Consider the following 27,147-nt stretch of genomic DNA (forward strand, 5'->3'; position numbering starts at 1 on the left):
TTTTAGCCCAAATCATCTGGGGTGGGGGGTGGGGGGGTGGGGGGGTGGGGGGTGGAGATCTCCAACAGCAAGCCGTGCGGTGATATCTCAGTGAGATGATGTCCACAACCCCAGGCCCCAGATAACACCAGCAAGGCCACAGCGGCAGCTAACACTTGGGAGAGGACTTACTCGATGCCGGGCGCTGCTCCAAGCACTTCACATACCTGCTTCCTTCCAACTCACACCCTGCAAGGTGGACACTGTTGGGCCCAGCCCCACCGTACAGACGAAAGGCCAGGCTGTGAGCCCGGGCAGTCTGGCCCTGGAGCTGTGCTCTGAACCACAGCTGTCTGCAGTTCCGAAGAGCACACACATGCACGGAATAAAGATCTGGGAGGAGAGACTCCAAAATGACAAGAGCCAGAGGGAATGTTATCCTAACTGGAAGGCTTTCATTTTCCACGGGGAATGTATTCCTATACCGCGCACATAACTAAAAACAGAGCTTAGAGAGAATCTACACAGACCACAACTGGCTGGTGGAGGGACTGTTTTTTCTGGCCTCTACCTGTCGACCCGGCTGGGACCCCCACATCAGGACATCCCTGGAAGCTGACAGGCATGCGGTGGGCTTGGGCACTAAGGGAGCCCCCCGGTCAGTTCAGCCCCCTGCCCAGGAGGGCCCTGGCCTGGGTCTAAGACAACTCGGGAGCTGGCTGTGCCCAGAAGCAGGTGGGAGCAGACTTCTGGGACAGAGCTCAGGATGGGCTCAGCAGAACATGGCCCTGCCGTGAACCACGGGCTGATGGGAGTCTCGGGAGAGAGCACCCGGGTGCTTGAGACCCATAGTTCTCAGCTGAGTGAGGAGCAGTGACCCAGAGCCCCCTGGCTGCTCACATGTAAATGTCCTGTTCCCTATACCCTCCCTCTGGGACAAGCCTGAGTCCCCGAGATAACGCAGCACTCCCATTTGTAGCAGGGATGGCTCAAAAGTGCCCCCAAGTCTCCCTCCATCTCAAAGAGGAAGCAGAGAGCGGGGGAAGTGCAGCGGATGTGTGTCGGTCACCACCAGGCAGTCTGGCTGTGTCCCCAACCTTGGAGGAGTCAGCGCCAGGCTGACGTCCGATGACCCCCAATCCCAGAGGCCCCATGGATGGAAACGATGTGAAATATGAAGTTTAATAACCAGAGCCTGGCAGCGTCCCTTCCAAGGGAGTATGCGGCCTCCTCCCCTTCCGCTTGCTATTTTCAGCCGTGCTAAGAATAGCCTGCTTTAAATACCCGTCTCCCTCCTTAAATCTGCTCTCAGGACTGCCCCCACAGCACCTTTCTAGAACTCCTGGTGGGGAGCGGCCACTCAACAGACCCAATTTCTCCCAAAGGACCTTGCTGAGACATCTGTTAGCACCAGGCTTATCTGTGTCCTGCTTCCCCCGACGCGTGCCTCCGAGCCGAGCCCGCACCTGCCCTGGGAGATCTTGCTCACACACGGACCCCATCACAGCGCCGTCAGCCTTCACATTCACATTTCCTGAGAAGCTACTCTGTGCTGGGTGCTGCTCTAGGCACCGACAGGGCCCTGAACTCCTGTCCCCGTGTTGCTTTGTCCCAGAGAATCCCCTCGTTCAGCTGCTTCTCAGCCTGTGAGCCTCTGCAATCCCCACGACAGGGCCCTTGGGAGGGGCTGGGCCCCCCACTCACCGGGTCCAGTCTCCTCTACAACAGCAGCGCTGTGCCAGGTGCTGCCACAGGCCCCGTTAGCGCAGCGTCACCCCCTCACACATGCTCTTTTAAACCCTCGGTGTGTGCAAAGGCCCCGGGGCGTAGGAGGAAGGCCCACCCCACTCGGTCCTGCGGGGCTGGCAGGCACTCACTTGTTGAAGAGATTGAGGCCAATGCGGTAGTGCCTCTTGCGGATGACATCGTTGCTGAAGGCGGGTGAGTCCCAGCTGTTGCGGGTCTCCTTGTGGTAGGTCTGCTTGCTGAGCGTCTGCTCCCGCAGGCTGTCGCGGGACGACGACTCAGAGCTGCAGTTGATGGTGTCGTTGGAGTTGGATGTGCTGTTGATGCTGTCGTTGTCCCCATCTGAGTAGTCGGACTCCGACTTGCTCTGCCTGTTGGCCGAGCCATTGATGGCCAGGTGGCTGTCCAGGGGCCGGGGGGGCCGGGGCCGCAGCTCCGGCTCCTCCCGGGGAAGGCTCTTGGGGGGGCCGGCCAGGGGGCCGTGCTTGGGGCTGCCCTGCGGCCCGCCCAGGCTGCGTTCGTAAGCGCTCTGCCTCTTGAGCGAGCTGCGGTCCGAGCGGTCACTGAGGTCCACGGAGCTGTCGCTGGGCGGCTCAATGGTGAGCAGCGGGAGGTGCTCCACCCGCAGCCGCTGCTCCTGCCGCTCCAGCGACGGTGTGCTCCGGCAGCTTGTGTCTGTGTCCCCCTTGTCGTCCTTGTGAGCCAGCGCCCAGTAGTCCTGCGCGGCCCCCCCGGCCCGCAGCCGCAGGTCCGACTCTGTGCTGGGCGGCCGGTGCGCCGCCTGCGACGGGGGCAGGGGCGGTGACAGCTCCTCCTCGTCGATGTACAGGGTGACGTCACTGTACGAGGCTGTCATCTCATCCAGCTTGTGGTGGTCCACGCCGTGCAGGGCCGGCTTGGGCTCGGCGTCCCGGGCCCGCCCCGCCTCAGGGGCTGGTGCCTCCTCGGCGTGCAGGCTGCGGCAGTTGAGGGCGTCGTCGATGGACTCGGCCAGTGACTTCACCTGCCGCGAGAAGGCGTCCTCCAGCTCCGTGATGGCGTCTGCGAAGTCGCTGGACGGGGCGGGAGACTTGAGGGTGGGTGGCTCGCCAAGGTCGCCGCACTCGGATGGCACCAGGGCCCCCAGCTGAGAGCCGTCATCAGTCACCGAGACCTGCTTCCCCTCGAAGTAGGAGCTGTGCACCTTCTCCGGGCCCTCGAAGGAAAACTGCATCCTCATGTTGGACAGCACAATGCGGCGCGACATGCGGTTCTCCGACATGGAGCTGCGCAGGCGCTCGAAGTTCTTGTTCATCTGGTACTGACGGAAGGCCGTCTGGATGGTGCGGGCCGCATGGCGGGTCACAAGGCGGCCCCCATACTTGCGTTCTAGCATCTCCACCTGGTCGGGGGTGGGGGGGGGAAAGGACAAGACATTAGTGAGTACAACCCCGTGTGCTGGCGCAGCGCCATGTCCACCCACAGTCGTGCCCACGGCCCAGCCCCGCAGTGACACCATCCAGAAAGGCCTTGGAACATCCCAAAGTTGGTTATGGCAACCGCGGAGGCCTGCCCGTGAGGTTGTGCAAGACAGGGGTTCCCCGGGTCAAGTAAGATGGAGAAGCCCCATGTTGAAGTGAAAGCAAGGATGTTCCCTGCAGGACTTTCCAGAACCTTTAAAAGGTGGCGTGTTCCCAAATTTCTTTAACCACAAAAACCTTTGGCCCCAGTGCATCTTGTGGCCTGTGGTTTAATGAAACTTGGGAGATGCTGGATGAGGTGCAGGCAGCCCCTCCAGGGAGGAGGAACCTGAGGCACGAGCAGGTTAAGAGACCAGCCAAAGAGTTCAGTGAGATCCTGGATGCCAAGCCTTGGCTGCAGGCTTTTGGTCTCACTTCCTCTTTACAGCAGCCACCATGTGCTCTTACCAGCTAGGAGGGTGTCACTGAGTTTCAGGGAGGCCTGAGAGAATCACCTTAGTGGGGAGCAGGCTTCCAGGCCACATGCCCAGTCTCTAAGCCTGGCCCTGCCCCTCGTTAGCTGTGCTACTCTCAGCAAGCCTTGGGGCCGCGCGCTTCCTGTTTCCTCATCTGTAAAGTGGGGACGGTACTCAGCCCTACCTCGTAGGACCGTGGTGAGCACCTGATGAGACAGACACAAGTGCTTAGCACATGCCAAGCACAGGGACAGCTGGGGCTAGAAGACCTTCAGCTACATTCCTGGAAGGTCTTTACAGTTTGTGGGGTCCCCAACTCCCCTCACTGGACAGATGGGGAAACTGAGGCCCAGAGAAGTTACCCAGCTCACAGCTGGAGGCCTCCAGACTCCAGAGCGAGCACTCATTCTGGCACCCCAGGTCCTGATGGCCCCTCTCCGTGATGAGGTACAGAGATGGGGCGGGGCTGCAGGTAGGTGGCACTGCCTGGGGCTCCCCTGTGTGACACACCAGCCTCCCAAAGCCCTGAGGCTCATGCCAGCCCTTGGTGATCAAGGACAACCCCAAGGGCTGCTAACCGTGCCTTGCTCCTGCGTGAAAACATGCCCATAAAGTGGGAGCCTACCCTGTAAGAATCAAAGAAAATTCAAGATAAGGAACTGGCTTCTCTGCGAAGCCAGGGCTCTTGGGGTGTTGGGCAGAGGGGGCACCTGATGTGGGGCCAGGAGAGGCCTAAGGCCCTCAGGAGGAAGGCACGCTTGTGCCAGGGAGGCAAAGCACCACACCCTGCTTGTTTAGATCCCGCCGGCCTATGCCGTGCCGGGCATCACAGCAAAGCTGGTAGCACAGAGAGATAAGGTCCCTGCCCTCAAGAAGCAAAGAGTCTGTCAGGGAGAACGGACAGACACACATACTTAACTGAAATAAAACCAAACAGATGCCGAGCAAATCCAAGCCAAGGCCCGAGTCGGGGGAGAGGGTCACTCAGAGCCGCTGTGGGGTGGGCTGGGAACAGAGGGCTTGGAGCCCCACATACCCCAGTGCAGGTCCCGGCCCCTCACGTCCCGGCTCTGGGAGGCCACCCACGTCAGGGATGCCAGCTCTCTGGGCCCGCAGGAGAGGGAGCAAAAGGCCCGGCAGAGCAGCTCCTTTCATAGGAGGAGCGGGTATAGTGTGTGTGTGTGGGGGGGGGGGGGGGTGGATCAAAACGACTTTTCTGGGCCCAGAGTCAGCCAGGGTGGGTCTGTTTTTTCTCTTGCCCTGAAGTTACTGAACAACATCCAAAGAGATGACCTCACTTCCACATCTGTAAGCAGACTTTGTTTTTTTGGGGTTTTGAGTGGAGCTCTGAAAGCCAACGGGGCCGATAAAGGGCCCAAGGCTGAGCTCTGGGAAGCCCTCTCTCCTCTGCCCATCAAGGCCGGTAGCCTGGCCCCTCTCATGTCACCTTTGGGGGCAGTCATGACACCAGGGCCACCAGCTTAGGCCCAGGGCTCACTCAGGGCTCTTTCTCTCCTGCTGACTTTGGACCTAGAAAACCAAGCAGCGACCTATTTGTCTGAGACCGGCTCCCCAAATCTGGGGGGAGGAGTTGGGGGGGGGAGAAGAGGGACTTTGGAAAGGCAGAAATTGGCTCTGTGTTGTCATCAAATCCCCTCCCAGTCCCTCCTTCCTGGTCTTCCCTGGAGGACATAAACTGACCCAGGCCAGCTCTTATGCATCCCCCAGACTCACGGTGGTCATTCCTCCTTCTGGGCCCCAATGGACCCGAGGCCCAGTCTGGAAGTTTATTGGGGTGCAGGAGAGGGAATCCAATGTGCTCACCTGCTGTACATCACCCTCACCCGATACTCACGTGACATCCAGTCTGCAGAGGGGCTCTGGGATCCCCCTTCTCGGAGGATAGAGGCTCTGGGAAGTGATGCGGAGCTGACCTCTAGCCCTCACTCTCCCTTTAAAAGGACACTTCTCAACAGCGGGGGAGGGATAAGGAACAGAGAGGAACGCCCTTCCACAAAGCAGAACTACCACCTCTCCATGACTCAGGACTCCTGCTCTCATTGATAGGAAACCACCAGAAGGTGTGGAGGCCCTGAAGCCAAAGCGCTCCCTTCACTAAACGGGACTTTGTGTTCCCCAACTTTAACTCCTCGTTGAATTGTGCATCCTACTTTCAACCTGGCAGTTCCCAGGTAATCTGTCCTATTCCCACTCTTGCCAGGAAGCTCAATAGCTCAGGAGCCCTCTCACCTTTTCACCACCTCTTCCTCGCCACCCTTGTTCTGCCTCAGGGCCTTTGCACCTGGCGTTACTGCTTCCTGCAAGGCCCCTTCCTCAAACACTCAGTTCAGATGCCACCTTGAGGAGGTCTTCCCCACCGCCCTTATCCAATGCTGTCACCTCCCACAATCACTCCACTTCTTTCCCCTATTTCATAATCTCTGGAGTTTGTATCATACTCTGGAATTAAACTGTTTTTATTGCTAACTTGCCTGTGGGGTCCAACTCCTGGACCAAAGTGTCAGCTCAAGATCTGGGGCCTCACCCTGTCCACTGTTGACTCCCCAGCACTGAGCACAGTGTTTGGCACACGGTGTGCATTTGGTTAATGTGCATGGGATCAAAATGAACAGCTGTGCCACAGCAAGCCCATATGAAGCAGATGGTTATCTCCATAGGCCTCTGTGAGGTCTTCAACATCCTCACTTGTTTCAACGGTTCTGCTGGAGGTCTTTTACTATCAACTGCTTCTGATCCACTTTGGATCTGGGTGTAAGTGACAAATGGAACAGAGACCACGTGGTCTTCCCCTGCTGTGGGCCTGGCCACGGAGCCAAGTGCCACGGTGGGGGGGGGGGGCGGTATCTGCTCCCACAGCCCGACAAGGGGCCATCTGCAGAAGGATGAAGAGAATCAGGGCTGAGAGGTAGCAGAGAACAGGGAGAGGAGGGGGCTGGTAGGGGACTTTGTCAGGGGGCTTGTGGGGGAGGAAAGACCCAACGTGGGCAGTACCTGCACCACTCCTGGAAGTCAGGTGCCACATCAGGCCCAGACCTCTGCTCGGTAAAAGACAAAGAGGAAGACTGGGGAGCAAAGAGAGGGCGGCAAGGCAAGGGGTCAATGTGACCACCTAGGACTCATGAGGAGATGGCCCAGGAGCTGGGGGAGGCTGGACAGATAAGCCTGGTCCTGCACATTTGCACTGCTGCTTGCCACAGCCTGAGGTTCTCTTGAAGCCTGAAACTTGCCTTCAGTTTCACCCAAGAATTCTTATTCAAGGGCCTCCTAGGTGCCTGCACCCCTGAGGCCCTAAAAGTGAGAGCTCTTTGCCCCCCGCCCAGGGGTCGCTCATTCCCTCTGCCCCCCACCCCCCACGCAGCCAGGACAGGCCTCCCTCTCAACCCCAAGAGGCTATCTTTAGTCCTCCCCGGAGCCCGGCCAAGCGGGCAGGCTGTGCAACCTCCTCGTCCTGCACACAGGTGCCAACCCCACGGTGGGTCTGGGCCAAGGCCCCTGCGGGAGGAAGCGAGCCTTCAGCGAGGCCGTTTCCCACGAGAACAAAGAGTCGTAAACCAAAGGAGATATAATAAGCAACCTCGCCTGCTGGCTGTGGATGGGCTTGGTGTTCTTTACAGGGTGTGTGCTATTTATGTTGTAAACGGACCTCCTGCCCTTCTTGGGGACTCCTCCTGAGGACCCCCTAAGGGTTCAGGCCTCTCCTGGGACCTCAGACATTCAGTGTCTGGCCACCTAACCTGCGTGCACGGCCCTGAGGACGGTGAGTGGGGCGGAGGCCAAGTCCTGACCCTCCAGTCCCTTCACTCGGGGCACCTCCGCTGGTCGGGCGGAGCAAGAAGGGGAGCCTGGGCTGAAGCGAAGGCCACGTTCCTAGCACAAGTACACTTAACTGGACTTCAGTGTGTGGGAGAGCTGAGCCTCCTGCTGCTTCAGGCCGCCCCAGCAAAAGGCCGGGCACCCACCCATCTCCAGCCAGAGCTGCCCCGGCTGCCTGTCCCTGCGCGGCGGGCCCCACCTACCTGCTTGTCCTGCAGGTCGGAGGAGAGCTCATAGCTCTCAGAGAGTGACCGCGAGCGCTTGATGGCCTCCTCCTCGGCCTGCTTGCGCAGGATGGAGGTCGAGTGCTGCAGTTTGGGCCTCCGTGTGCGCTGCTGCTGTCCCGGTGGCCCCGAGTACAGCCCATACGCTCCCACCGACGTGTGCTCGTAGCGGTCGGGGCTCAGGCTGGAAGCAGGCGTGAGGGGGCCCTGGTGGTAGGCCGACGGGCTGTCCAGCGACGTGCCGGTCTCGCTGCTGGGGGCTTCGCCCTCCACGCTGCAGGGGACGGAGAGATGAGAGAGGCCTCCTGTGAGTGGGAGACCAAAGCCCAGGGCCCAATGGGGAACCAGGAGGTGGGAGGGAGCCACGCTCAAGAGGCAGCCCCGCAGCGTCCCCCACACTGCCGGCTGGTACCTGACACACTTTACTGATTGATTTTGCTTACTGTCCGTCTCCTACATGAGAACGTCAGCTTTGCAAGGACGGAGGTTCGACCCACGATGTGCACTGATGGGCCCCAGTGCCTAGAGCAGGGCCTGGCCCGCAGTAGTAGGTGGTCAGTGAAAATCTGCTAACCAACTAAATGGATCTGGTCACCCTCTCTCCCTCACTCCCACCACCTGGGTTAAGTAAACCACTGATTTTTGTATTTTTGTTCTTATTTTAAACATTCACAAAAGTGACTCTTTTACTATATACCTACTTAAGGGTCAGGCACTGGAGGGTTTTTTATAGGCTGAGCCATGTCCCCCCAGAATTTATATCTTGAAGTCCTAACCCCCAGTACTTCAGAATGTGGAGGAGAGAGGGTCTTCAAAGAGATAGTTAGGTTAATGAGGTCCGTCAGGGTCCTGATCCAACGTCACTGGTGTCCTTCTAAGAACAGGAGATTAGGGCCCAGACACGCACAGAGGGATGACCACGTGAGGACACAGGGAGAAGGTAGCCTTCTGCACACCAACGAGAGAGGCCTCAATGACATCAGCCCTGCCGACACCTTGATATTGGACTTCGGGCCTCCAGAACAGTGAGAACAGTGAGAAAATAAATGTCTGTTGTTTAAGCCGGCCGGTCTGTGGTCCTTGTTACAGCAGGCTTGGGAATGAATACAGTGTTGTACATACATTTTTTTTTTAAATCTTAAAACTAGTCTGCAAAGAAAGAATTACTAACTCCCCTTTTCCAGGTGGGGAAACTGAGGCCCATAGAAGTACAGGGACCTGCCTGTGGTCGCACAGGTAGTGAGTGGGTGAGTTGAGATCAAAGCCCAAGTTGGTGGGACTCCAAGACCTGGCGGGGGGGGTGTGCACCCCTCCACCTCGCTGTGCCTCATTCCCAGGACACACACATCCCTCTCAACATTCCAAGCGCCAGACTGGGGGGGACAGAGAAGGACTGGATGGCTTACTCATCCCAAAGTCAGGAACTCAGAAAATGGACATTGGTTCCTGCTGCAGACTCCTTTTTAGTATAGCACAAAGAGGCAAGGTTGTTTCTAACACGGCTTCTAGTAGCCTCTCTGGTCAAGCCTTGCCATCTCCCTGTCCCTGCAGGATATCACTCAACCTTTAAAGACCCTCTATTTGATCCCTAGGGCCAGGGCAGGGGGTCTCTCTGGAAGGGGCCCAGAAGAGAGAAGGGAACATTGCACCCCTTCCCAGGCCGAGGTCCTTCCTCCACAGTCCTGTCTTCAGACCAGTGGGAACACCCTGGGTGCAAAAGCCTTGGGGCCAACTGGTCTACCCCCTGCCCAGCTCTGCTTCCAGTCACATCACAAGGCCTGGCAGGGCTGCCCTGTGAGCATAGAATGTGACTATTTACAGACTCCTGGGAGAGACAGACTCAGAATGGGGGCAGAGGGAAGCAGCCTGTCCTGTGGTTCCAATTCTGCCCCGAGCCAGGGATGGGCTGCAAATCCCCGTGCTTGCCTTCCAACTTGTAGTTCAAGAATACTGTAGGACTTCCGCTCCACCAACTGGCTCTGACCTCTGAGGACATGCAGTTGGTGTCCTGTGACAAAGGACATCCCATCCTGCTCCCCAGAAGCTAAAGTGTGACAAAGTGACAAAGGTCTTTCCTTGGGGAAGAGCTCTGGGTGCTTTGCCTTGATCTGGCTGCGAATCAGGGTGGGTCACCCCTCATTTCAAGGCCTGTCTCCCTGTCCATTATCCATGTGGGATGGACTAGATGCTTTTAAGGTGTCAGAGGAATACCCACCCTTCAAGACTCTCCTGACATCACAGTTACCCAAGAGCAGTTTCCTTTGGGCCCCCTGTATATGCGTCAGGTGGGGGAGAAGGATGGGGACCAGCAGAGCTAAAAATTCTCTCATTCTTTTGATAAAGCTTTGAACAATACTTGACAATAAATACTCGGTGGCTTGATCAGTAGTTGTATGAAAGAGAGAGGGAATCCCCCTATCAGACCTGCAGGCAGTCGATAAGCAAGCCCACCCACGGACAGCCAACCAAAAGCCCCCCTGCCTTCACTCTGGCCCCATACGCCTCCCTGCCTCACCTTTTCTGTGCAGCCTGTGAGCATCTCATAAGGAAGTATTTCCACACACACATCCCCCATACTGGAAATGCTTTAGTCAGGGGCAGAGTCTGTTTTTCCGAGCAAGAGGCTGACAGGAAACAAAATCTCATCCTTGAAGACAAGCAGCTGGGGCTCTGCTCAGAAGGTTTTAAAACAGTCTCAAAACTACGAGTTTACAGAAACACGGGGAGACTGAAGGGCAATCCTCAGAGCAGGAAGCCCTTCCGTCGTGCCTCATGGTGGCTCTGTCAGGGAGTGGTGGGCTGGGACCCTCGTCGTACTGCCCCAACATGCCCCGGGATAAAGGAGCAGTGTCCACCTCTCATGTCTGTGGGGGATTCAACCCCCTACCTAGGCCTTGCTCACTGGGCCTCAAAGTAAGTGAACAGGCAAAGGCGCATTCTTCCTGATAGTGGTGGGGATGGGGCAGGGGTCAGTCTGTGAATTTGAGGGGTTGTCATCATTACCTGATGGCTGTGGTTTGGGGCAGAAGGGGCTGAGGAAAGAGAAGCAGGTGACAAGCTACTGAACTCAAGGGCTGTATGTTGCTTGGTAGTGGGGAAGAGCCTGGCTGCCTCAATGGCTGGGGACATGAGCAGGATGTCAGCATGGGTCATGACATGACAGGAACAGAGGTGGCTGGTGGGTCGTGACCTGACAGGGACAGAGGTGGCTGGTGGGAGGCAAGCACTTTCTGGGGCTGTGCCGGTCCAGGATTCCGGCTCTAGGCATTACCTGGCTCCCAACTGTCTTAAGCCAGCAGGTTCTAGAACATGCTAGAGAGAGAGGGCCAAGCCTCCCCTCAGAGCCAAGGGAAGGGGTCTGACAGTCACCTGCAGCCTTTCTCTTCACCATGACAGCAACTCCAGTCTCCTCTCCCCTACCGGCCCTACCTTCCAAACACACCCAGGCTCCGCCCACTTCTTAGCAGATGGCTCAGGTCACCATCCCTGCTCCCTGGATTATCACAACAGCCTCCTCAATGGTCCCCCTGCCTCTCTCTTCCCCAAGGCTGCCACTGTGACTCTGATAAAATGTAAGATTGAGTGCCTCCCCTGGTCCCATCACACTTAGAAGACCCTGTCCTTGCAATGTCCTTGAACGCCTGACCTCAGCTGCTCTCATCTTGGCTCCTTCCCTGCCTTGCTCATTCTGACTTCCTGACTCACTGGCTTCCTTTCTCTCTGCTCAAAGGGGTCAGGCATGCTCCTGCCTCAGGGCCTTTGCACCGCTCTTCTCTCTGTCTGGAACACTCTTCCCCAGATCTCTGCCATCACCAGATTTAAAATCACAGCTCCCTCCCCCTCAAGATTCCTGGTCTCTTTCTTTGCCTTTTTTTTTTTTTTTTTAAATCTTTGACGATCATCATCACTTCAAAACATGTAATATATTTATCCTGTTTTTTGGTTTGCTGTCTCCCATGTCACTATATAAGTTCTAGAAGGATGGAGGTAATTTGTCTGTTTTGCTTACTGATGTTTCCCAAGTGCCAACACATGTGCCTGGCTAACAGTGCTCAGTAAATACTTGCCAAATGAGTGAAGGCACTTCCCCATGCCTGCTGTTGGCTGGGTCCTGGAACAGCTTCTTGCATCATCCCTGCCAGACCTCCTATGTGCCCCAAACCAAACTCGTGATCTTTCTCCATTGTCATGCAGTGACCCGAAGCCAGGATCCTGGGCATCATCTCTTCAGTCCCTCCCCCACCACCAGCTCCCGCCCCTGCCCCATTCAGTCTGTCACCAAGTCCTGTTGAATCTACATGAACGGTATCCCCTTGACTGGTACAATGTGGCAGGCCTTCCACCCCACCAAAATCACCACCAGCCTCAGACCACCCTGATCAGAACCGAAATGGCCAGGCCAACTTCCTGCAGCCAGCATGACCCCATCACAGACATTGCCCCCCAGTACAGGAGTGGACAAAAGTGAGAAATGCATGAGTGCTTGCATGTAGCTTAAGAACCCACCGTAAGCCAGAAGATAATCAGAAGCTACACACTATTAGACATAAAAAGAGAGTCTTGCAATCTGCACCAGACAGCTGGTTCACAGAAATATCATTTTTGTCAAGTGAAAATGCCCAGTGTTGACGAGTATGGGCAGCAACAGGCATTTCAGAAGTCTAAGTTGGTATAACTTTTTCAGAGTACTAGCTAGAAACCGCTATCAAATCCACTCGATTTGGCAGAGGCTCTGGCAGAACCCATAAAGATGCTTTACTTACAGCAACACCCTGAACCCTGAGCCCCCCCTGTCCTGCTTAGGACTCAGCTCTGCCCCCAGTTCCTTCCTGGGGGAGTGTGAATAGAACAGTCATCTTCTCCCTCCCCACAGCAGATCAGACACCCCATAGATCTTTGCTTTATATGATGTCCACGCCTGACACAGCAGGGAGTTGGGGGTCAGGGAACCACCAGCCCTGGCCCAGCAACCCCTCCGGCCCCCCTTGCTGCCACCCAAGCCTCCTGCACCAGCAGCCCACCCTGCACACTGCTTCTTCACCACAGTGATTTCCTGGCTGTAGCTCAACGTCTCATCACCCAGGTCAGTTCCCTTGGGGAAGCTTCTTCCACAACCTTTGTCCATCAGCCAGGCCTGAACACTGTAGTGGGTCCTAAACCACACAATGGCATTCGTGGTCTCTCTCAGAGGCCCGGGCCATATGCAAATCAGGGAGTGGGGCGGGCACCTGTTCCAAGGGCCTGACAGTCCCTGACAGTTTAGAGTTTCTGGAACATTCTACGACAGTTGGGTGGCTGCTGCCCAGCACTCTCAGAAGATGCTCCTGGTCTAGTAATCCCTCTTCTAGATATTCACGCTTAGGAAACAAGCAAATCTGCGAAGAGGTAAATACAAGGAATTTCACTGCAGTGTTGGTTCTAATTATAAACATTTGGAAATAATCTAAATGCCCGTCAACAAGGGATTGATTTAAATTACTTATATATCCATATAATGGAAACAATGTCAAGCCCAGGGGGGAAGATGGATGGCTGTTCTAAGGAAAAAGACAGGATTTTTTGGCTGACCATAAGTTTAACATGAGCCAGTGCTGTGACACGGCTGGGAAGCCAGTCGCTAACACGAATTAATACAAAGCCAGAAGCAAAAACAGCCCTGCGGCCGCTACGGCTGTCAGATCACCGCAGAGGACCGTGTCCGGGTGCTGCACTGATCGTCTAGAGCCCCAGAGTGCAGATCACAAACCGGGGGCACTTGCTCGCCCCACTTTCGCCTGGCCGACATTGCTAATTGATCACAGACTCCCTCCCGCACATCTTCCAACCCCGTGCTCCACGTGACTGACCCCAGCGGGCGCGTGGCGTGAAGTCTACTTGCCAACCCCAAATTACAGTATGCCAGGAATAAATCTCCAGGTCTGGAGACCACCTCTCACCAAAAGCTGGGACTGCCTGGCCAGGAGAAAAGCAGCCAGAGGGGAGAGATGATGCCTATCATCAAGCCTCTGACAGGCTGACAAGAGGAGGAGGGAGCAGATTTCCGTGGACAGAACCATGACCAAGGTCACCCAACCTGACAAAAGAATGCTCTCACGTGGTTAGGGCTGCTTGGGAGGTGGTGAGCTCTCTGTCACTGGAGGTGTGCAAGCTGTAGCAGGTCAGACACCTGTCAGAAATAGAGCAAAAGGACTCCTATACTTGCTAGAAGCTGCTACGGACCGTCTGAATGTGCACCCCCACCCTGTGGCTTCCCCCTGCCCGTCACTTGGAGTAGTCTACCTCTGAGGGGCCACACTCTGGTCCTGGCTCAAATCCTACTTCCTGCATGGGGCCACCCCCTGCCTAGTGGGGCCCCCATTCCCACACTCTGTCACAGTGTAGATTACCTGGAGAAAGAGAGTGTGAGGGTCCACCCACCCCCAAGAGCCTGCTCCATGGGGCTTGGTCCTGCAAAGACAGGGACCGAGACCGGCTCCTTGCCGAGAAAGCTCCACACATGCACAGTGGGGCTCTAGAGGTGGGCCCGGCCCAGCACAGCTGTCCAGGTGATAGTTGGAACTACACAGAGATGTGTCCCCAGCCCTCCCCTGCTGGCCTGGGGACTCGGAGCCCTGTGTCCCTGGAAAGTGACCCCAAACTCCTCCTCCCCTTCTCCAGTTTTCCCAACGTGCCTTCCTCTGCTGGAGGCTGGTGTGTGTGTGGTTTTTATGCGGGGGAAATGGCTGGATCACCACAGAACAGCATCTAGAGTTCCTGACTGCCCAAGGATGATGAAAAACATAAGAACTAAGAACATGTTTTGAAAAGTTCCCCTCTTCCCCGGCAGTATCCCTGTGCCTTTCCACCAAGTGAGTGGGCTGGACAGGCTCCCTATGGCAGCCTCTGAGTCAGATGTCGGGGTTCTGCCGCTTACCAACTGTGTGACCAGGGGCAGGAATACTTCCATGCCTCAGTTCCCTTTCCTGTAAGATGGGGGCAGAGTCCCGACTTCACAAGACTGCTATGAGGCTTAACGGAGTTAACACAGAGGAAGTCCTTAAAAGACTGCTTGGCTCATAAAAGGCACTTTGTAATTGCCGGCTCTGGTTATTCTGACTGACCCGGCCGGCCTAACCTACACGTCCCGGCAGCCAGAGGTGGGGAGCAGACAGGCCCAGTGTGCGAGACAGGGTCACCCGCCTCTGCCTGCTGCAGGGCCTGTCTTGGCGCGGACAGCCGCTTCCGGCCATGGGCCGTAGTCACTGGTGATGAGGCCCTAGGGAGGGCGGCAGAGTCCTAGAAAGCGACCCGGGCCCCATGGCCCAGACACCACGTCCTGACTCTAGCTGGGGAGTGAGTCAGGGCCGGGGGGCCCTCGGCCACTCGGGCCACGGATGTCTCTAATTATGGCTTGTGAAATCATGAATGACTTTTCTCAAGAAAAATGTTAGTCAGAGGAGGCTCTGGGCAGAGAGGCAAGGGGGCACGGGGGAAGCAGGGACCCTCTTGTCAGGGGGCTGGCTGTTCGCCCCAACATCGATGACGCTGATGGTAGTAACAGCTAATGTGTATATAGTTAGTGGTCTTCCAAGTGTTCTATGTAACTCAGTTCTCTAAACCACCCTACAGGCACAGAGAGGAGGTTAAGCTCAACCCCAAGGTCATACGGCTAGAACCCAGGCAGTGTGGCTTGAGTCTGCGCGTTTACTCACTGTGCTTACGTGACTTCTTAGTCACTCACACACATGCACACTCGTGCACACACACCGGGTGGGTTAGCAGCAGTAACTCTCCTCTGGAAGTAACTCTCCTCAACACAGCCCAGGTGCTGCGTTGAGTGTTCAAACATAGCCTATGACCCAACTACCATCCCTGGGAGCTAGGAGGGAGCTGTGCCTTCTGAGCTTGGGGCTCAGTGGAGTTGAGTCACTGGGCCAAGGTCACCCCTGCAGGACAGCAGGGCTGGGACTTGACCCCAAGTGGGTGTCTCGGCCAACTGGCTGCCCCGAGGAAAAGGATGCAGTTGATATGCTGGGGATCCAGGGTTGGGGTCCAGAGCCTAGGGGTCTTGGGGCTGTGCATGGTCATGAGAGAAATAAGCCTGGGCTTTGTGTGTGCGGCCAGCTATGGTCATATCACATGGCGAAGCCGCTCTCTTGAGAGTGGGCTGGGTCCCCCGCTGGAGGAAGGAGTGCTCTGAAAGCCTGCCCATGGTTAAATGCCCATGCCAGGAGCCTCGGTCCACACTGACTGCTGGCAGTCTGCACGGGCCAGAGCCAAACAGCCTCCTGAAATATGGATGCCCCTCATGTCTCCAGGCCTTGTGGCCTCCCCCATGCTCTGCTCTCAGGGTTTCTGATTTCCAGAAAGGGAGTCTAGGCCAGAGCAGGGACAATTCATTCCCAGCCCTCACATGCTCTGTTGTGGAGCTTCTATAGCTCTTTGCTACCCAGGCCATATTAACTGAGGTCTATCACTCAGGCCAGGGAAGGGGACCGTTTGCTCTGTTCCAGGTCCTCAGGGAAGGATGCAGACAGACTAGGGCAGGGTCTAGGGAGGAGGTGAGGGTGGGAAGGAAAAGGAGACCATGTCCTCTGAGGAAGAGCAGGGAGGGCTCAGCTGGAGAAAGGCAGCCTTGGGACCAGCCACAACCCCTAGATCTCTGCAGGGTCATCCTGGGGCAACGGGAGCAGGCAGGTCTGTGGAACCAGAGGCAGGGTGAAGGCAGCCTGGCAGCTTCAGGGAAGTAGTTTTTCAGCAGTTCAGCTACTGGGGAAGGGGCTGCCTCAGGGGGTGGTGCAGGTGTTCCAACAGGGTCTAGAAAACCAGTCTTCAGGGACTGCTGGGGCTCAGGGCAGGTCACCGCACAAACACACCCACTGTGCCACATGGGAGCCCTCGCACAAACCACATCCACGTATTTAATCCCTGCAATGATCCCATCGAGGAGACTCAGTAAGGACTCGTGGCTTGCCCAAGATTGCAGAGCTCGGGGCAGAGCCAGGACCCAGCTGTGCGACATTCTCCGAGTCCTTCCCACTCTGTGAAAAGTCCCTGGAGCCAGGAGGCATCCCCCAAGGGCTGGCCTGGCCATAAGGAGCAGGGTGCAAGGACACAGAGGGGCATGTTTCAAGGGAAGAGGGAATGTGTAAAGGGACACACAGCTAGTATGCCCAGCAAGAAGGGGACAGAGAAGACTTCCCTAGGGAAGTGAGGGAGGCTCTCCACACCTTCTTCCCTCGTTGGGGTGGGGAGAGGAGGTAGAGGAAAGGCTGCAGCTTCAAGATGCTTACAGCCTTACAGGCTGGACCACACCTGGTAAGTGGTTCTTGGGAGGACAGATGCCTGCCGGGGACCGAGGTGACTTATGAACACCCAGGAACACCCCAAAGCTCTGTCCCTGCTGGGAGGAGTGGCTGGGCATCTCCCCTGGGGGGCAGGGTCAGGACGAACGCAACCAGAAGGAAGTGTCCTCAGGAGTGAGTGGTGAGCAGGAAGGGACGCGATCCTAGGCTGCAAAGCCAGTGAGAGTTCTAGGAGAGGCCACGGCAACGGGTCCCCGGGACGCACGCAGGCAGAGAGGTTGAGCCCTGGGCTTAGAGCCTCCAGACACTGGCCAAGCCTGGGACGGAGGGGCCGGGGTTGTGAAAAGATTTAGGGTGTGAGACCACATGAGGCACACATGCTCAACGTGACTTCTGGCTGGTTAACCAGGAGCTCCGTATCTACAGCAAGGGAGGTGATGAGCTTTCTGGATAATCCAAGAGGTGCCTCAGCAGGGCTTGGTGGAGGTGGAGGTGGGGGTGGGGAGGGGAGTCAGGTGGGTTCCTGCTCTAACTAGTTACTCAATTTGCTTTAATGAGGATATACAGTAATCACAAAGGCACCAAAAAACCCCAACATCTGACTGCCCAGCACCACCCCTTAGATGACGAGTAGACCGCTCAAAGGCAGGCTCCACACAGAGCTCCTGTGCTCCCCCAACCCTAGGCCAGGTCCTCCGGCAGCCTCCCCGACCTTGGCTGAGAGCATTGCTAATCTCGCAGCGGCTCGGGCCAAAAATCTGAGAGTAGCTCCTGGCAAGTCTCTTTTCTTTACACCCCACTGCAGGGGCAACATCTGACCCGTTGGCCTGCCCCCAGCCACCGGCCTGGTTTGCACTGCCCTCACCTCTTCCCTATGTTGCTGCCACAGCCTACTACACCCTTCCACCCTTCTCCAGACAGCAGTTGGGATCCTGTTAAAACACAACTCTGACCACGTCCCTCCTCTGCTCTCACCTCACTGGGATCTACAGCCCAAATCCTCAGAGTGACCCAGAAGACCATTAAGACCCAAACATTCTTCCTGCTACCCCCTCCCTCCATGCCCTCTTGGCCACCCCACCCCAGCCCCACTGTTAGTCTGTACTCTTGGCACACAGGATCCTACCTCAGGACATTTGCACATGTTTTTCCCTTTGCCTGGTGTCTCTTCTCTCAGGTATCTACCTGGTTCACTCCCTCACCTCGTTCGGTTCACTTCATTTAAAAGCCATACCCTTCCCTGGCCCTCCCTATTCTTCCCCACTTCATTTCTCTTTATAGTGCCACCATACCACTATACGTGGGGATGTGACTGTCTGGATGTCAGGCCCTGAGAACTGGGGCTTCCCCACTAGATTCTGTTAGATTCTGTTAAACCACAGATTCTAGATTCTGTTAAAACACAGAACTCTGGCGCTTCATTCCGTGAACACGTACCGAATGCCAAGTAGGTGACAGACCCCTGCCAGGCACTGTCAGTGTAGCAGTGAACAGACAGACACAGCCCTGTCCTCGTGGGCACACTGGGGGATGCAACTAATTAATGATGACGGCTCGTGTTAGGAATAGTAACGGAGGAAGCGTCTGGTACTGCGGGATGGCGAGCGGAGCCCGTGCCCTGGTGCTAGATGGGGGGAGGCCCCCTAGGAGGCATGCACCAACAGCTAGGAGCCGAGGAGGAGCACCGTGTGGCCGTGAGGGGTGAAGGCTGGGCGGGAGGAGGTGGGTGTCCGCAGCGTCCACAGGGGATGGAGAAGTTCCGTGTGGCATGCACGGAGGGCAGGCAGGACCAGAACTTGCAGGCCGAGTGAGAAGGGAAGGATGCAGGGCCAGCACTGTCTGCAGCCAGGTGGCAACAGAAGAAGAGATCTATGGGGGACATGGTGACAAGCCAGAAGACACCTGTGGGAGGAATGAAAGGAAGGGCAGGAGGCCTCAGGGTCCTGATGCCGAGTTGGTGAGGCCAGAGGCACCGAAGAGTAGTTGAGGCAGCAGAGAGCAGGGACAAGGCGACGCAAGGTTGGCACAGAGAGGGGTTAGAAGTCAGGCTTTGGTGGGGTGAGGAAAGGCCTTGGAGGACGGTGTCTGAGAAGACAGTGGGGGCTTGGGGTGGCAGCTGAAGGGGGCTGCAAGGAAGACTGTTTTTTTGTTTTTAAAGATTTTATTTATTTATTTGAGAGCGAGAGAGAGAGAATGAGAGAGAGCAAGCACATGAGAGGGGGGAGGGTCAGAGGGAGAAGCAGACCCCCCGCTGCTTAGCAGGGAGCCCGACGCGGGACTCGATCCCGGGACTCCAGGATCATGACCTGAGCCGAAGGCAGTCGCGCAACCGACTGAGCCACCCAGGCGCCCAAGGAAGACTGGTTTTAAAGCTGGGACAGACCCAGGCACATCTGAACGGTGACAGAAGTGGGGGGCCCTGGGAGGAGCAGCACTGGGCACGGGCTGGGGTCACTGAGATTTAAGCTGGCAGCAGAGGATGCGGCCAGCTGGGGTCCCTCCTCTGGGGGTCTCACTGTTCCCTGAGGGGCAAGGAGGGGGTCAGTGGGCTGCTGAGGGGGCCTGACCCCTCCCACCAGCAAGCCGGGGCTTAGGCAGGGCCAATTTCAGGAGTCCAAGGTCTTAACCAAGAGAAAATGGGAGGTTCCCTCCAGCCCTGTGCTCCATTGCAGGGAGTGGGCCCACAGCCCCTACCACTGACCCCTGGTCTCCATCCCCACACCTCTTGGCTTCTGTGACCTTCAGACCTCTCAGGTGGCCCCTGAGCCCAGAACAGCTGCTCCCAGAGCAACCCTAGCGTGGGTGCCCAGCTCCCTCTCTGTTGACTGCCCTTTAACCTCCAGGCCAAACCCCCTCCTGCTAACTTCCCACCCTGAGGCCTGCCCTGCCGAGGCCGAGACAAGTTCTGGCCCAGATGCACCTCCCGGCTACAGCGTTATCTCTAATTACCTGGCACCAAGACCTCCAGAAGTGGCTTTTAATATATGTATAAAAATACAGGACTCGGAACAATGAACTTCTCAAAGCGGGAGGCTATTTTCAGAGCCATGCTTACTGAACCAACATCCAGCATTCCCCCAGCTTGTCAGCGGCTCCTGCAGGGCGGGCAGGAGGCGTGGGGAGAAGCAGGCAGCAGTTAGGAGTGGCAGAGTCTTCCTGGACTGCTCGAGCACAGCAGGAAAGGGGCCGCGTTGCACGATGCCCAAGCTGGAGGGGGCACGGTGGTGGCACCGACTCTTGCTCCCTGCCCTCTGGTCCCGAGCACCCTGCACGGCGCTGCAAGGCACTTTCCATCCTGATGCCATGATGATGTGAGTGATGGTGAGGCTCTCCAACCCCAGCTTCCCTGAGCCTCAATTTCCCACCTGCCTGGGGGTGGGGGGCTGGCCGCCGCTTTGAGGCAATGTGGTGGAGTCAGGTGAACGGTGCCTTGGCAAGGAGCCCTGCAGACAACGAACGCTCTGCCTAATTAGAGGGAATTATCCAGGAGGGGCCTCAGCAGTGCTCATCCTCAGATGGGGCGTGTTCCCATCAGCGCACAGCCAGAGGGAAGGAGAAAAGTCTGCTGTCCCGTGAAGCCAGCGCATGCCGCCAGGCCCTCGCCCTGTCAACATGTTTTCCAAGATCATCTTTCCGGCCCCCCAGGAGGTGATGGCTCCAATCTCCCCAGGCCAGGCCTCACTCCTGAGCATAAAGAACATCTGTCTGCCCTTGCTGGGGACGGGCTGGATTGTCCCATGGCGTGGCTGTGAGTCACTGCCATTAAAACAGCCCAGAGGACCAGAGGGGGCTTTGGAGATTGGAGTTCAGGGTCCTGGGACAGGACAGGGAGGGGTTGGAGGGCAGCCCCAAGAACCTGCGAGCACATCACCCTTGAATGTTCCTGACTCTGGCTGCTCCCATCGGGAAGAGGGTCTCGGCTGTGCAGAAACACGGTGCCCAGTGCAGGGCCAGGGGAGGCCCTCGTGGTGCGTGGGGGCCTGCACAGGGCGTGCCCTGGAGCTCGGAGCACGGCAGTCGTGGAGGTCGCCCTGGCAGGAGGGAAGGAAAAGGGGTGTTCTCGATCTGTATACAAGTGCCAGCTCCACACCCCTGTCATGTTGAACTCTTGGTTCCCTTCACAGCACGTCTTGATGACCACCTTTTTCCCTTCGCTCTGATCTGTAAGTCCTTCTCTCCAGGAGAAAGTGGGATCCGGAAGGGTGGCGGTGGGGCTGCCAGTGCTGCCTCTGTTTATCAGGCCTCCCCAGCGCCGCAAACAGGGCTTGGCGTGAGCAGGAGCTCAGTCAGTATTTGTTGGGTGAATGAATGAATGAACAAAGGAATGAATGAGTGATGCTGCCAGTGATTAAGGAGCCCACACACACCTGGGAAGCGGCATCTCTCACTTGTTCGTGCATTCAAACACAGAGAGCTCTGCGCCAGGTGCATCCCCACAACCGCGCCCGTCTCACCTTCTCCCCTGGACCAGGAGCCGTAGGACCAAACCCCTCTTGATTTGCTCTCAGACCCCCTGGGCAGCGCCCCCTTAGCCCACTGTCCCCTGGCATGTTGCCTGGGCCCCTGGTCCACTCCCCTCCAGCGGCAGGGCTCACTCCTCTGTCATCTGGAAGCAGGAGCCCAAGGCCTGGAGGGGAGGGAGGCTTGCTGGGTCACTGACACATGGCACAGCCATGACAGGGATCTGTGTCCACACTCGCTCCCTCGCCTGGCAGCTGGGCCTTGGAAATACTCAACGGCTGCGGAACCCAGAGCACTGCTCTCCAGACCCCGAGTCACAAAGGAACAGGGGCCTCATGCAGTCTCACCCCTTGGGGACCCCTGGCTCAGCTCCCCTTGGCCCACCCCCCACAACTCCAGGAGGCCTGTGGGGCCAGGCTGGCACTGGCGGGGCCTCAGACGGGAAGCAGGAGCAGAGTCTCACACCACAGGTTGGCAAACGTGCACTGCTGCTTCGGCTGGAAGCCAGCTGGCTGAGGGGAGCCATGACTCTCTGCATGAGGGCAGGGGCCCGGGGCCGGCGTGAACACCCTGCCACCAAGCCCGGCCAGGGCCTCTGCCTGGGGAGGGGCCACTCACAGTGGCATCACCATGAGTCCCAGAGAGGTCCTCGAGCTGCCTGGGAGCTCACCCTACGTCTGGGGACCGGAGCACCAAACCAGGGATAAGGCCCAAATCAAGAGGAAAATCAGGCCTCGAACGCCAGGCCTGCAGTCAAACCCAGGACGGGCAGCCTTTCCATAGACAGGCTGTGAAAAAGTCCTTTATTCTCCCCAGTGCTATCCGGGCCAGGACCAAGGCAGGGGTGAGGCCCACCCATCCGGGACCCTGGGCCTTGTCCCCGGGACAGCTGGGTGGGAGGCCCGCTGCCCATACCCCACTCCTCATACGGACACTGTAGACTTCACAGAGCTCTCTGGAAGACAGAGCACCTCCATGCAAGGGGCTCACAAGGTCTCCATACAGAGTTCCCAGGCCCAAAGAGTATTTAAAAAAGCAAACAATCCCTCCCCCCACTGCAATAAATGGCCAACATTTACCATGTAGAGGCTTTTTATAATGAAAATCCAGACTTCTGACTTTCCTTGGGGAGAGAAACAGTTAAGGATCTGGCCATACTGGGCCTATAGTCTTGCTTGATGACAGACAGAGCTGGGGATAGCTACCCCCAGATGGCACATGCTCTTCTCCACTGCCCCAGTCCTCACCACTCCCTAGTGCCCACCACACTTGCCTACTCCTCCCCCACAGGTCACCTTCCTGCCTATTGAAGGCATCTGCACTTGCTTGCAATGCTCACAGAGGACCCCTCTCAAAGAACAGCAGTCTGATCTGCAGCTCTGGGCTCAGTCATTCCCAAGGAACCTGATTTAGAACACCAAGTCCCGAGGGGCAGGATCCAAGCCTTCCCACAGCTTTGCATAACTAGTGGGAACGCCAAGGAGCTTTCCGTTCTGTTGCATTCTCCATTTAACTTTTACAAGACTCTATCGAAGTAATGCCACCACACTGGTCATGATCCAAAAGCACATGGTCATCACAGCCACCAAAGCCCCGATTTCCCAGATGTCCTCGTTCCTCAGTTCCACACGGTCAAGATATAATTTGAAAAGCCATTGGATACCTGGTATTTATTCTCAAACTGGACTCGTAGATGGTCTCCTGGGGTTGGAAGCCCCCTCTGTCCATCTCTGTATCTGGAACGATGCCCCTGTGGCTCCAGACATGCCCACAGAGTGTGTGGGGAAGCTCTGGGTGGAGATCAGACCAGGTCGAGACCAGGTTCCCACTTCCAGGCTGAGTGACCTGGGGCAAGTTACTTCACCTCTCTGGGCTTCTGGCTGTCTCATCTTTGCAATGGGTATCATTCTCCTGCCCCGCTTGTGCAACAGGAATGTGGGAATTGGGGGGTGGGGGAGACACACTTGGCCAACTGCAAACCCCTGTGTAGACACGTGGGGCTGTCTCTGCTGTGGACCACACACTGCTGCTCAGAGAAGAAGGGCTCAATGGAGAGACTCTGCTGGGATTGCCAAGGCCAAAAAGAGGGGCTCGGGATGAGTGTTCTCTAACCCAACACCAAACTAGGCACTGCCTGCTTGGGAAACCAGAAATGTCTCTTGTGGATCTGTATGGAGCTTTATACTTTCAGAAGCCCCTTCCCCTTCATCCTTCCCACTGCTTACCTGGCCTCAAGCAACAAAGTTTACAAAACAGCTTCCCTGACCATGATCTCATCTGTGTACGACACCACCCTCTTCCCTTTCTGTTTTTTTTGCCATTTCCTATAGCCCACTCTCTGCCAGACGGTCACCCCCAGCTAATCCAGGCCAGTCCTTGTTGGTTTTGACTGCATAAAGACAGCCAGAGCCTCCAACCCTGGGGCTCACTCGGAAAGATTTTTCAGAATACACACACACACACACACACACACACACACAGCCAAAAATCTTCCTGGCTGAGCCAAATTAAATACAGAGGCCTCTAGTTATTTCCATACGCGCAAAATGGACTCAAATAAAGCAGTTCTCTGTGGCAGGCTCCAGCAGACAGGGCTGGGCCGGGCCCCAGGGACGTCCCGGGAGTGCCGGGCGGGAGGCACATGCTGGGGAGGCTGGCTCTGGGACAGAGTGTGGGCAGAGAGAAGGAAGATGCCCGTCGTGCTGGCCTTGCTGCCTCCGGCCCACCCTGCTGTCCAGGACCAAGTGTGCGGGCCTTGTGGGGCCTGGGACAACCTTGCGCCCAGCTCTCCAGTCCCACCCCAGCCCCGCACCAACATTAAACTGTCCTCAAGGGGGGGATCCCCCCGCACTCGCCCACCCTCAACTGCCAGAAAGCACTTTCTAAAATGCAAATTGTTTGCGTCTTTTATGGCATCAAATCTTTGTCATGGTCCAAACCTCTGAGTGTGGCGCTGACACTCCCCTCCCACAGGCGCCCTGCCCACCTCCCAGCCTGCTGTCCATCCTGCTGACCCCCTCCACCCCCATGCCGCAGCCGTATGGTGCTGTGACTTCCGGCTGGTGGCAACGTGCACTGCTCCCCTCCCCGAAACACTCGGTACCCCATAGCAGAGGGACCGGAGCCCACGAGAGCCCACAGGACTTCACTGCCCAACTGTGAGCTCACCCGGGGGGGGGGGGGGGGGGGGGCGCATTTTAGCGTCTGTGTCCCCAGGTGTTCAAAACCATATATGAAGTGACTGAATGAATCACTGGATGAACTGATGATGGTGCAAAGAATACTATAATAACAACAGATGCTCTGAGCACTTTGCACCGAACGAACTCCTAGCATCCTATAATGACTTTTTAGAACAGATTTTTATTTTTTAAAGCAGTTTTAGGTTCCCAGAAAAACTGAGCAGAAAGCAGAGATTTCACATATTCTCCGTGCCCCCCCCAACATAACCTCTCCTACTCTCAACACCCCCCACCTCCCACCATGGTGCATTTGTGAATCCATGGACCTCCCCTGACACAGTAGGATCACCCCAAGTCCAGAGTTTACATTAGGGTTCCCTCTGGGTGTTGCAGATAACTACCATTTGAGGCAGATGCTGAATCCTCTCCCCATTTTGCAGATGGAGAAACTGGTGTACAGAGGGGCCGCGTAAATCACCAAGGCCCACACAACTCCCACACAGGGTGAGGAGAGGGCAGGTTGACCGAGGCACCGGGCCCAGCACTTCACACCCCCCCTGCCCCACATGCTCTGCCTTCTGCGGGGAAAGCCCACCCACCACCCCGTCTGCCCACCCCCCTCCTTCTGCCCTCTAGGGACCTGGACCTGCAGCACGGCAGCAGGCATGAAGAAAGGGTCTGGGGGAAGGATGAAGGCCCCAGGTAGGGAATGCCACACCCCCTCGACCTCCCACACCTGCAGCTCTGTCACACAGCCCTTCCCTGTAGACTATTTGTCTGGCATGTGGCAGAGAGGGGCTGTGTGACCTTGGGTAAGTGACTTGGCTTCTCTGTGCCTCCGTTTCTCAGCCATTAAATGGGGGTATTATCTACCTCACAGTCAAACGATAATGCAGACACAAATCCTCAGCCTGGGGCCTGCCACCCAGAAGTGCTCAGGGTAGCTGTTGTTACTATCACAACATAGGACTGTTGCTCCCCACAGTGCACAGGGGCCCCGGGGACAAAGGGAGGGGCTATAAGGCTGTGAGCACTCAACAGTGGGAAAAAGCCTTAAGGAGCACCCTTTGTTCGGAAGGTAGGCACCCAACCATCTGACCCAACCCCAGCATCTGCACCTGAGGAGAGCGAGAGGTGAGTGGACAGGGCATGGTCACTGCTCAGAGCCAGGACTGGGGTAGGACTCAGGCCTGCTGCCTATTTTGTTTTTTTTTTTTACCTAAACTTGGTTGAGGGCCCTCTGTGTGCCAAGCACTGTGTAAGATGTTAGGGTAGTAATAATATATTCCTAAGAACATATTAGAATATTACAACTAATATAGCTATTGCAACTAAAATTTACTGAGCACCTGTTATGTGCCAGGCTCCAAAAGCGGCACCATTAGAAGCTGCAGGATGGAAGAGACCGTGTGGCGAGAAGGAAAGAGGGCCCTGGCAGAGGCTTAAGGAACCGCGGTGCTGACATGTGTGGTGGGAAGAACCCCGGAGGGCCTGGTCTCTTAAGCCAGAGAAGAGCGCTCAGGGTGTGTCCAGAGGCCAAGCGAGGTGAGGGGCCAACCTGTCTCGGGGCAAAGGCAGGTGCCACTGACCGGCTCTACCACCAGGCAAGGGGCAATGAGGGCAGTAGAGGCAGGGTCTGTGGGGACACTCGGCAGAGAGCCCAATTCTGCCCAGGGAGCCAAGGCATGAAGGGCAGATGCCTGGGGCACTCCTGACCTGACGCCAGCCCTTCCCCAGGAAAGCCCTGCCTGACGGCGATGCACAGGCCTGGCCTCCCTTGGCCACCTGCAGACACAGGGCCTCCAACACAGACTTCCCTGAATGCAGCAGGCATCATTTGGTCTTCAAGGCTGGGAAACTGGACCAGGCTCCGGCTTCCCCAGTTGGGCCAACACAGCCAAGGGCTGTTTGGGGAACTTTACGGCTCTATCCCAGGAACCCACCCCCAGCAACTCGACATCTCCACCTCCACTGGACAGGTCCCTGATCAAAAACATCAAAATGTCTGGTATGTGTTTTGAAACAGTCTGGGAGCAATGAAATACAATTGCCCGTTACTTCTGTGTATGGTTAAAAGGTTGCATAAGGAAAGGTTCAAAATAGTGCTAAGAATCCGTTACCCTCCTCAAGGCCTTCCCGGGTCATTTTGCCATTTTTTACTAAGTAGGAAAACAAAAACAAAATCCCAAACCCTGCCCATTTAAATTATGGCTCTTAGAAAAGTCAATGGCCCCAAAGGAACAGAGAATTGGAGTTTGCGTGGCCACACCTCCCCCTCCTCTTCCTCCTCTGGTAACTGCAGGGGAAAGAGCCGCTTCCCCAAACGCTTCCTCTCCAACTCCCTGCACGGGACTTACTGCACTTCAGGGTCCAGTCCGGGGCCTACCCAGGGAAATCATGGCAGGAATAACAACTGTAGTTGATAGCAATTAATAAGAACCATAGGAACGGCCGGCATTTACTGAACACCTACAAGCCCGGCACTGTTCTAGCTCCTTTCTCGTGTTCTCCATGGAAAATCA

The 27,147-nt window shown here is 56.6% G+C and overlaps 1 protein-coding gene across 2 annotated transcripts in view; it reads right to left on the minus strand.

The window, feature by feature from the left end:
* The window catches only part of IQSEC1 (IQ motif and Sec7 domain ArfGEF 1), a 387,553-nt gene that overhangs the window by 41,023 nt on the left and 319,383 nt on the right, over positions 1-27,147 (minus strand). For both annotated transcript variants that reach the window (XM_044920968.1, XM_044920976.1), the window contains 2 exons: positions 7,678-7,972; positions 1,857-3,106 (listed from right to left, as the gene is read on the minus strand). In XM_044920968.1, coding sequence (XP_044776903.1) covers positions 1,857-3,106; positions 7,678-7,972 — 1,545 coding nt within the window. The remainder of the gene's footprint in view (positions 1-1,856; positions 3,107-7,677; positions 7,973-27,147) is intronic.

This window comes from Neomonachus schauinslandi, chromosome 1, assembly GCF_002201575.2.
Source record: "Neomonachus schauinslandi chromosome 1, ASM220157v2, whole genome shotgun sequence".
Lineage (NCBI taxonomy): Eukaryota > Metazoa > Chordata > Mammalia > Carnivora > Phocidae > Neomonachus > Neomonachus schauinslandi.